The sequence below is a fragment of the Callorhinus ursinus genome, unplaced genomic scaffold (genome assembly GCF_003265705.2).
Source record: "Callorhinus ursinus isolate GAN/ISIS: 27379988/994484 unplaced genomic scaffold, GSC_fseal_2.0 scaffold9, whole genome shotgun sequence".
Classification (NCBI taxonomy): Eukaryota; Metazoa; Chordata; class Mammalia; order Carnivora; family Otariidae; genus Callorhinus; species Callorhinus ursinus.
The window spans coordinates 40324315-40336720 of record NW_027397071.1 but is presented as its reverse complement, the minus strand read 5'-3'; the positions used below and the strand labels follow the sequence as shown (position 1 = coordinate 40336720).

The 12406-nt window shown below is 31.9% G+C and overlaps 1 protein-coding gene across 2 annotated transcripts in view; it reads right to left on the bottom strand.

The window, feature by feature from the left end:
- LRRIQ3 (leucine rich repeats and IQ motif containing 3) overlaps positions 1 to 12406 on the bottom strand; it is a 204197-nt gene that overhangs the window by 179233 nt on the left and 12558 nt on the right. Inside the window, exon 2 of one of the 2 annotated variants that reach the window (XM_025871848.2) lies at positions 92 to 340. In XM_025871848.2, coding sequence (XP_025727633.1) covers positions 92 to 340 — 249 coding nt within the window. Of the gene's footprint in view, positions 1 to 91; positions 341 to 12406 lie in introns of those variants that run through there. The other variant, XM_073896525.1, reaches the window with a different exon arrangement.

Genomic DNA, 12406 nt, shown 5'->3' with positions numbered 1-12406 from the left:
AAAATTGGGAGGTATATTGGGATACATAGCATAAGTGTTTTTAAATATTAATTTCATTTATATGCAAATATCTAAAATGTCTATTGCTTACCTGATTTCCATGGAGATCAAGTTTGACTAATTTTATACAACTCTGAAGTGGATGAATATCTGTAATAAAATTGTTTGAGAAGATGCATACTCTAAGAGAGATACAGGATTGCAAATTTTCCATAGATTTTAAATGAAGGCCACTGAACTTCACAAAAACAAAATCTTTTTGATCTTCTATCATGTTTTCATTATAGTGACTCCATTCTTCATGACTGGTGAGCTCTTCTGTTATTGTTCCATGAAACATCTAGAAAAAATGGGAAATAGCTTAGAAAAGGTTTTTTCAACTTCCAAAAATAAATCTGAGAACAAACAAAAAATCTGCTAATAGCCAGTGAGAATACAATGGGTAAAAAAGTTAAAAAAATAATCTAATTTGTAAGTGAAATCTAAAAAAAAGAATAAAGAAACAAAAAAAGCAGAATCAAACCTATAAATCAGAGAATAAACTGATAATTGCCAGACAAGAGTGGGTTGGGCAAAGTGGGTGAAGGGGAGAAGGAGATACAGGCCTCCAGTTATGGAATGAGTAAGTATAGGAATAAAAGACACAGCATAAGGAATATAGTCAATGATATCATAATAGTGATGTAATGGTACAGAGTAGCTACATATGTGGTGAACATAGCATAATGTATAAAATTGTTAAATCACTAAATTGTATACCGGAAACTAATGTAACATCATGTACCCACTATACTCAAAAAATTTTCAAAAAAATTAATTCCTATAAAACCTTCTAATTCAAAGCATTTTGAAAGTATGAAATTTATATAACTACAAATCAAAAATGTTATCATTGCCCCTGCCAATCAACTAATCAGTAAAAGGAAAAAAAATTTTTCCTTTTTCCTAGAGTACTTAGAGAACATGGAATTTGGTGAAACAGTTAAGAGAAAAACATCTAGGCAAGAAAACTAAAACAAAGAAAATTACACCTTTTTATACCTTGTATAATAATTCTGGTTAAAACATTCTGCTAAATAAAGAAATGCACTGAATGATAAACTTCCAAGTCAGGATAGTGCTAACATTTGTGTAAGAGGTTGAAAAATGTAGCTAAATGAAATTAAGGCACAATACAGGATTTCAACTGTTAAAAATTTCTTAAAAAGACAATTTGCAATCACATTATTTATTTCTATGTTCAATTCAACTAGGTAATTAAGATCTGGATTTCTAACAGTTTTAAAATTTGATTAATTTTATGTAAAATTTCTGGATCAAGCTCTTTAATTTTACATACTATTTCTCATATATTTGAAATTTCCCTTACTGTAGGTAATTTTAGCTTTCACAAAGCACAGTCATCCAGTGATAGTTTAGAAGAGAATATCTGAACTCAAGTGGCCTATCTGAGAGCATTTAGTAAGATTAACTATCTTCCCTATTGGAAGAATCTCTCCCATGTGGGAGTAAACTAGGTTAGCATAATCCAAGTAAAAATAAATGTGGAAATCCAGATAAACCCTTACACTCTTTCAAGAGATTAGCTACTTTTTATATCCTACCCAAGGCCTAGACTGTAATCCTCAAACTCTTAAGTACCATCTAAGGAATTAAACAGAAAGTAGATTCCTAGGTCCCATACCATATCTACATTATCAAGAGTCTCTGGGCTGAGGGCCAAGGAATATGTAACTGAGCATACACCTGAGTAAGTCATGGACATCTTGAGAAAAATTAGTCTAAACTACAAGTAAAACAGTCTTCCAAATATAAAGACCCTCATATGAAATAAAACAGATGTGAATGAATCTTTACAAACTTACCAAGCTCTGTAAGTCCTGAAATGAAAGGCAATGTATAAATGTATCCCATCATTTGGACTTCTTATTTAGAAAAGAGCTTAAGTCTTCCCTCAGGCTCTCCTTTGAAAAACCTATTTTTTCCATTTTGGCCTAATACAGGCAAACTCTGGTTTATAACAGGGGTTTATGAAAGACCATATCTCAGGCATAAATCAGGATGTTTCAAGACGCTTAATGACTGACCCACCCAGGTGCCCCTAGACTTTATTTTTTAGAGCTATTTAGATCAATATTTACAATTGCTAAGACATGTAAGCAGCCTAAGTGTCTACCAATGGAGGAATGAATAAAGAAATGAAAAATTTAAAGTACACAGAGATCCCATATACATCCTCATTGTCAGTTCCCCCTATTAAAATCTTGCATTAGCGTTGTATATTTGTTTAATTAATGATCCAATCTTAATGATTAACTATTATTAACTAATACATTATTACTAACTAAAGTTAAAGTGTTTTAGATCATAGCTCATAGCAAAATATCTGGACAAACAAAACACATCAACATGGAACAGTGGAGAGATCCCATTTCCTCACATAAAGCTGAAGCTGACTATGTTTTCTGTCAATGCACTGGTACACGTGTGTACGTGTGTGTGTGTGTGTGTAGACAGTGACATGTAGATAGATAAACTATTCTTTCAAGCATTCATTGTTCAAACAGATTATTCCATCTCTAATAGTTTATTTTGATATTTCTTTATTTCTTTGTAGAAGATATAATCTTCCTAGCATTTATTTTCACGGATTCTAAATAGTGTTACTAACTATAATTATTGTCTATAAACTTATCACAAGCAATGAAAGATTTTTATTTTAAACTCTTTTGTATTAATGTGATTCATATGTCACTTGAACATGATGTCAATAATCTACCACTGGTATTACTCAAAATTAGAATTTTTTTTCTATTTCCTTCACTGATCTCGGACATAATAATCTGATTATAATGAAAGGTTCTGCAATTATTTAAGCATTCTATCTTCAGCTATTAATCAATCTTGTTACTCTGTAAAGTTCACAGAGTGTTTTGTGAAGTTAAGTGATACTGATACATAAGATAACATTGCCCCCTTCCTCAAAATGCTTAAATATGTTCCAAATAAGTTTTTAATAATACCTAGTGAGTTAGTGTGATTAGTATTACTGCCTCACTTGAAAACTTTTTCTTGCAGATAAGACTTATAGTCTGAAGGAGAAGAGAATTATTAGGTCACACAAATCCAAATTGGAGATAATCTCCATGATAGTACTTAATTGAATATCTTCTTATTCATTTTGGACAACTACTTCCCAGTTTTATTTAAAAAGATGCCAATTACAGACATATAAAAAATCTTCTGCAATATTAAATACCAAAATGATTAGGGAACTAAAATTTCATGGCTTCAGAATTTTAAAAATATCTAGGTTGCCTAATTATTTTATGTTTAAATGCAAACTCCATGAAAACAATAAGATTAACTATGTGATGAAGTAAAATATAATTGTTGAAATATTAACTTTTTAATTCAATAATTAGAATTCTAAACAGTTAAAAATAATGGATTCTTAGTTAATGAAATATGCTGAACTTTGCTATGCTGAACTCTGCTATTTAAGGATGTTATATTTACTTCTCTCTTGGTGTAACCCTCTTCAGCAAATCATTGTCTAATTAGCTCTTAGTCATTTACATTCCTGTACCATGCCTACATGACCAATTTAGAAATTATATGTTTATATGTTATATAATTTAATTGTTGTCTTTCCAATTAAATTACACACACCCTGATGTCAGGGCACTTGTTCTGTAGTTTTCATAATTTAGCATGAGACCTAGAACTGAATCATGTTTCAATAAATATGGCTACTTTTTACTTTCCTCAGAGAAATAGTAAATTTAGAGGAATAAAAAAATTAAGATTTCTATTCCTGAATAATCAATGGGTCAAAGAAGAAATCAAAGTGAAATTAAAAAAAAAAACTGGAAACAATTGAAAATAGAAACACAACATACCAACACTTATAGAATGCAGCAAAAGCAATTCTAACCAGAAATTTTATGGTGATCAATGCATACATTTTAAAAAATCTTAAGAAAGCTAACTTCTTACCTCTAGGAACTAGAGAAAAAAACAACAAACTACACCCAACTTAGCAGAAGGAAAAAAATAAAAAAGATCAGAGCAAAAATAAGTGAAATAAAAGAAAACAATAAAAGATCAACAAAACTAAGGTTTGGGTTTTGAAAGAATAAACAAAATTGGCCACCTTTAGCTAGATTTAACAACAACAACAACCACCAAAAAAACTTGAGAGGACCTAAATAAATAAAGTTAGAAATAAAAGAGAAGACATTGTAACTGATATCAAATAAACAAAGAATCATGAGAATACTATGAATAATGATACACCAACAAATTGAACAACCTAGGAGAAATGGATAAATTCCTAGAAACATACAGTCTACTAAGACTTATTCATGAAGAAAAAGAACATCTAAACAGACTAATTACTAGTAAGGAGCTTGAATCAATAATTAAAAACCTCCCAACAAAGAAAAGGTCAGCCACAGAGAGCTTAATTGGCAAATTCTATCAAACATTTAAAGAAGAATGAAGGCCAGTCCTCAAACTCTTCCAAAAAGGTGAACAGGAGAAAACACTTCCATATTATTTTACAAGGCCATCATTACCCTGATACCTAAGCCATATAAGGATACTAAAGAAAAGAAAAATACAAGCCAATATCCCTAATGAATATACATGCAAAAATTCTGAACAAAATCTAGCAAATCAAATTCAACAGCATTTAAAAAATATCATATACCATGATCAAGTGGGATTCATCCCTGGGATGTAAGAATGGTTCAACACCACAAATCAATCATTGCAATATATCTTATTAATGGTATAAAAGACAAAAATCATAGGATCATCTCAATAGATGTAGAAAAAGCATGTGATAAATCAAATCCTTCCATAATGAAAACTCTAAACAAAGAGGGTATAAAAGGATTACAATTCAACATAACAAAGGCCATATATGGTAAGTCAAAAGCTAACATCATATTCAAAGGTGAAAGGTTGAAAGCTCTTCCTCTAGGATCAGGAAAAAAGCAAAGGTACCCACTCTCACCATTCCTATTCAACATAAGACTAGAAATCCTAACTAGAGTGATCAGCTAAGAAAAAGAAACAAAAGGAATCCAAATCAGAAAGGAAGAAGTAAATTTTCTGTTTGCAGATAACATGATATTACATATAGAACATCCTCAAGATTCCATGAAAATTGTTAGAATAAACAAATTCAATAAAGATGAGGGCACAAAATAAACATACAAAAGTCAGTTTCATTTTATATATACTAACAATGAGGTACCTGAAAAAGAAATAAAGAAACCAATCCTCTTATAATAGCATCAAAAAGAATAAAGTACTTAGGAATAAATATAACCAAGGACGTAAAAGATCTATACACTGAAATCTAGAAGACATCAATTAAAGACACAAATGGAAAGATCCTGTATTCAGGAATAGTTAATACTCAAAATGTCCATTCTATCCTAAGCTATCTATAGATTCAATGCAATTCTTATTAAAATTGAAATGGCACTTTTCAAAGAAATAGGAAAAATAATCCTAAAATGCATATGCGACCAACAACAACCCAAGAAACTCAACTAGGCAAAACAATCTTGAAAAAGAAAATGAAGCTGGAGGGCTCACACTTCCTGACTTGAAAACATATTACAAATCCACATTAATCAAAACAGTATGGTACTGGCATAAAAACAGGCACACAGACCAATTTAAAAGAATAGAGAGCCCAGAAATAAACCTACCCATATATGGTCAACTAGTATTTGACAAGAGAACAAAGAATACTCAATGGGGAAAGGACCATATCTTCAATAAATGGTGTTGAGAAAATTGGATATTCACTGGAAAAATAATTAAATCTGACCTCTTACACCACTTATAAAAATATCTCAAAATTAACTCAAAAAATTAAATCAAAAGCCTTAAATATAAGACGGGGAATCATAAAATTCCTAGGAGAAAACATAAGGAAGAAGCTCCTTGACATTGGTCTTGGCAATGATTGTGGGATATGACACCAAAAGCAAAGGCAACAAAAGCAAAAATCAGCAAGTAGGGCTACATCACACTAAGAAGCTTCTGCACAGAAAAGAAACAATAAACAGAATGAAGAGGCAAACTATGGAATGGGAGAAAATATTTGCAATTAATCTAATAAGTGGTAGATATTCAAATATAAAGGGAACTCATACACATCAGTAGCAATAATCATCATCATCACCACCATCATCATCTAATTTTAAAATAGGCAGAGGCCTTGAACAGATTTTTTTTCCCAAAAGAGATATATAAATGCCAACATATATAAGGTGATCAACATCACTAATCATCAGGGAAATGCAAACAAAATCATAATGAGATACTACCCCATACCTGGTAGAATTTCTATATTCAAAAAGACCAAAAAAAAAACCAAGAAATAGCACTGGGGAAGATGTGGAGAAGAGGGAACAAACCCTTGTGCACTGTTGGTAAGGATGTGAACTGATATAGCCCTATGGAAAATAGTATGGAGGTTCCTCAAAAAATTAAAAATGGGACTACCATATGATTTAGCAATTCCACTTCTGGGTTTATATCCAAAGGAAATGAAATAATTATCTTGAAGAGATATCTGCACTTCCCATGTTCATTACAGCATTATTTATGACAGCCAAGGTATGGAAACAACCTAAGTGCCCACTGACAGATGAACAGTTAAAAAATGTAATGAATGTAATACTTACAGATATATTTTACACAGTACATACATACATGCACAATGGAATAATGTTCAGCCATGAGAAAGAAGGAAATCCTGCCATTTTCTATAATATAGATGGATTTTAAAGGGTAAGTTAAATAAGTGAGAGAAAGACAAATACTGTATGATCTCACTTAATGTGAAATCTAAAAAAGTTGAACTCATTTAAACAGAGTAAACTGTTGGTTATCAGGAGTGGCCAAAATGGGGTACAGGAAATGGGGAGGTATCAGTTAAAGATTATGGACTTCCAGATATAAGATGAACAAGTCCTAGCGATATAACATACAACATGGTAACTACAGTTAGCAATACTATATTGTATATTTTGTACTTGAAAGCTGTTGAGAGTAGTACATCCTAAATATTCTCATAACAAAATAAATAAATAAATAAATAAATAGTAATTATATGAGGTGACAGATGTGTTAACTAAGCTTATTGTGATTAGCATTTTGCAATATACATGTGTATCAATTTATCATACTGTACACATTAACCTTAATACAACGTTATATGTCAATCATATCTCAATAAATCTGGAAAAAAGACTAATAAGTACAAAGGACAAAGTATCTCTCATCTAGATTGAGAACTATTTTTAATTCCTTAAAATCTTTCCCTTTGAATTCTCTACCACCAATATCCAAATTCCTACAAAAAAGAATGTATATTTTTCATTTATTTATGCTGCATAACAAAGCACCCCAAAATCTATTGGCTTAAAACAACTACCATTTATTTTCTCTCATGATTCTGTAGATTGATTTGATTCAACTAGGCAGTTCTTTTCCAGTGATATTAACTCTAGATTCAGTCTTGTAGGGCTCATCTAAACAGACACCTCCAAGATGACTACTTTACATTTCTGATACACTGGCAAGAACACTGATGGTAGGTTCAGCTGGCATGCTAGGATGTATGGGTCTCTCTCACCATACCATCCCAGGTTCTCTCCACCTACACCAACCTTCACTATGTCATTCTCTCACCTGTCTATTTGTGTGTCTCCGTAGTAGTATAGCAAGATTTTCTCCACGGTTGACTCAGAGCCAAAGAAGTATAAAAGTAGAACCTGTCAGGCCTTCTGAAGGGTAAGTCCAACTGGCACAGCTTTACTTCAAACCACATTCTACTGGTTAAAGGAAGTTGGTTTGATTTTTGAACTTATTTTTGAGCTTATAAGGTAGTTAGAAAAAAAAGAAACAAATATAAGTTGTTCTGAGCTTGGTGACCTCAAGCAAGTTATATACCCTGAGTTGTTATGTATCCAACTTACATGCCTCAGTTTCCTCACCTATAAAATGAGGATCTGCAATAGTACTAAATGGAAATAATTGCTATGGAGACTAAATGAGTTGGTATAAAGACTTTAGAATAGTGTCTGGCACATAACAAGCACTATAAATAAGTGTTACTAAAATAAAGCTAACTCAATTAACAACTCAAGATAGAATGCAGTCTTCAAAAAATAAATTAAGGCACTTTTGGTTTCTGGTCCAGCATATAAGGAGTTTAGAAGTTGTCACACCATTCTAATAAATAAAAAGATGAACAAAATGAAAAATCAGCAACTCTTCTTAGATTCATCAGAAAAGTGAGGGTACAAGGAAAACCACTGAATCAAAAATCAGAGAGATAGCAGGTGGATACAAAGATCCATAAGTTACTGGAGCAGAAACTCACCAGCAGAAACCTGTGCCAGGGTAGGAAACTATGACTGACAAGTAACTAGAGGCTAAGTATTGACAACTCAGATTTAGAAACTCCAGTCCTTGTCCTTTTGTGAGATAAACATCCAGGAGCCCTACCAGGTCCTCAGAGTGAATACTGGAGAAAAATCTGCTCAGGCACCTGACAGAGAGAAAAGGAATAATTCTGAAATACAATAGACCACCCTGTTCTTAACAAGGCCTGCCCTCAAGAGAATATATTTAACACACAAATAAACAACTGAGGTTTTACCAGAGCCTAACTGACAGGGAAGTAGGAAAATATCCAACTATATCTCCATCAAGCCTTACATTTGGAAGAAAGGAAGTACACAATTCCAGCCCACTCAGGCCATCTTGTCCCACCTAAGGTGTAGGAAGGCCAAGAAATACTTGTGAAATTCACAGCCTAGGAAGCACAGCCTCACAGGAACTGAGACCTATCCACAACTACCACCACACCACACACTATTTTACTGGAGTTCTTTTTACCATTACATGATGTCTGGCTTTCAATAAAAAAAAAATTACAAGGCATACTAAAGGACAGCATACAGCAAGCATAAGAACCAGGTTCAGATACTACAGGGATGTTGGAATTATCAGATTGAGAATTTAAAACAACTATGATTAATATGCTAAGGACTCTAAAGGAAAAAATAGACAACAAACAAGAAAAGACAGTGTAAAAAGAAAGATAAAAATTTTTAAAAAGAATCAAAAGAAATGTTAGAGATCCAAACCACTGTAACAGAAATTATTAATACCTTTGATGGCCTCTTTAGTAGACTGGACATGCCGAAGGAAAGAATCTCTGAGCTTGGGAATATGTTAAGAGAAACTTTCAAAACCAAAAATCAAAGAGAAAAAAAAATCACTGAGAAAAGCTAAACAGGATATTCCAGAACTGTGAGACAACTACAAAAAGTATAACATACATAATAGAAATACCAGAATGAGATGAAAGTGATATAGAAAAAAAAGAAATATTTAAAATAGTAATGATGGAAGAATTTCTGCAAATTAATGTCAGACACCAACCCTCTGATACAAGAAGCTCAGAAAACACCAAACAGAATTAAGGCAAAAAACAAGAAACAACAAAACAAAACAAAACACCAATGGGGAAACACCTTACCCATAGAGGAGCAAAAATCAGAATTATATCCAACTTCTCCTAAGAAACCATACAAGCAAGGAGAGGATGGAGTGAAATATTTACTGTCAAGAAAAAATAACTTACTAATATAAAAATCTATGCCCTGTGAAATTGTCTTTTAAAAAGTGGATTAAAAATAAAGACTCTCAGACAAACAAAAATTGAGGCAATTTGTTGCCAATAGACCTGCCTTACAAGAAATGTTAAAAGCAGTTTGTTAGAAAGAAAATAATATAATTCAGAAACTCAGATCTACATAAAGAAAGGAAGAGTAGTGGGGAAGAAGCAAGTGAAGATAAAATAAAAAGCTTTTATTCTTCCTGTTCTTAGTTTATCTAATGGGTAACAGTTTGCTCAAATACTAATGGCAAAACTGTATTTGATTATCTGTGTATGTACATGTATATTTATACATGCATATAAATAAAATGAATGGCAGCAATGATGTAAGAACAAGAGGGAGGAATTAGAAATATCTTGTTCATAAAAGATATTTACACCACACGTGAAGTAGTATATGTTATTTGAGAGTGGACCTGAGTTATTACAATCTCAAGGGCAACTAATAAAAAAATGAAAAAAAGAGAAAATAAATATGCTGAGATAAGATAGAAAATGAAATCATTTACAATGCTCAATTAAACCACAAAAGGCAGAAAGGAGTTGAAGACTAAAATTGGAACAAAAACAAGAGCAATGAATAGAAAACAGAAACAAATATAGTAGATATTAATCCAACTATAGAAATAATTGCTTTAAACATCAATTGTCAAAGCATCAACACAAAGATATCGTGGATCAAAGAGTGGATCAAAAAAACATGTCAACTATATGTTGTCTGGGAATTGTACTTTAAATGTACAGACATATATAAATTAAAAGTAAAGTGATAAAGGCGAATTCTACCAAATATTCAAACAATTAATACCAATCCTTCCTATACTCTTCTAAAAAAAGAGAGGAGAAAACATTCCCAAACTCATTTTATGTGGTAAGCATTATCCTGATACCAAAATTAGAAAAGGACACTACAAAAAACAGTCATAGACCAGTATCCCTGATGAACACAGATGCAAAAATCCTCTACAGGATATAAGCAAATCAAGTTCAACAATGCATTAAAAGGATCATACACCATAATGAAGTGGGATTTATGCCTGGGAATAAAGGATAGATCAAAATCCACAATTATACACCACATTAACAAAATGAAGGATAAAAATCATATGATCATCTTGACAGCTACAGAAAAAGCACCTGACAAAATTCAACATTCATTTATGATAAACTCAGTATTTCAACAAAGGGTATAGACGGAAAGCAACAACATAATAAAGGCCATATATGACAAACCTACAGATAACATCATACACAACAGTAAAAACTAAAGCTTTTCCTCTAAGATCAGGAACAAGACAAGGATGCCCACTCTCACCATTTTTATTCAACATAGTATTAGAAAGTCCAGAGAGCAATTAGACAAGAAAAAGAAATAAAAAGCATCCGAATTGGAAAGAAGAAGTAAACCTGTCACTATTTGCAGATCACATATTATATACAGAAAACTCTAGAGACTCCACCAAAAAAAACAAAACAAAACAAAACAAAACAACTCTCTGAATAGAGGAATTCAGTATAGTTGCAGGAAACAAAACCAACAAAAATCGGTTGTGTTCCTCTACACTAATAATCAACTATCAGAAAGAGAATTTAATAAAACAGTCCTATTTACAATTGTGTCAAAAAGAATAAAATACCTAGGAATAATTTAGCAATGGAAGGAAAAGACCCGTACACTGAAATTAATTAATTAATTAATTAAATTGAAGAAGAGACAAATAAATGGAAAGCTATTCCATGCTCATGAAATGGAAGAATTAACATTGTTAAATTCCCATACTACCCAAAGCAATCTACATATGCAGTGCAATTCCTAGCTAATTTTCAATGGCATTTTTTACAAAAATATAACAAACAATCCTAAATTTGTATAAAACCACAAAAACCCTAAATAGCCAAAGCAATGTTGAGAAAGAACAAAGCTGGAGGCATTATGCTCCTTAATTTAAAACTGCATTACAAAGCTATAGTAATCAAACAGTATGGCATTGGCATAAAAAATATAGTTAAATGCAACAGAATAGAGAGACCAGAAATAAACCCACACATAGATGGTCAATTGATTTATAACATAAGAGCCAAGAATATACAACGGGGAAAGGAAAGTCTCCTCAATAAATTGTGTTGGGAAAACTGGACAGCAACATGCAAAAGAATAAAACTGGACCACTATCTTACACTATACACAAAAATTAACTCAAAATAGATTAAAGAATTGAACTTAAAACCTACACTCCTAAAAGAAAATAGGCAGTACACTCTTTACAAGGAGTCTTGGTGGTGATTTTTGGTTTTGACACAAAAAGCAAAGGATGCAAAAGCAAAAATACATCAGGTAAAAATACATCAAACTAAAGAAGATACAAGCTACTGAATGGAAGAAAATATTTGCAAATCATATATGTAACAAGGGAATAATATCCAAAATATATAAAGAACTCATAAACTCAATACCAAAATAAAATCCAATTAAAAAACGGGCAGTGAATTTGAAGAGACGTTTCCTAAAGAAGACATCCAGATGGCCAATATGGTACATGAAGAGATGCTCACTATCAATAATCATCAAAGAAATACAAATCAAACCCACAATCAATCAGAATAGGCTGAATCCAAGAATTTCTTAAATGAGTTTCTTCTTGTGAATTAGCCAGTGTAGACAGCCACAACATTTCACAATAAATT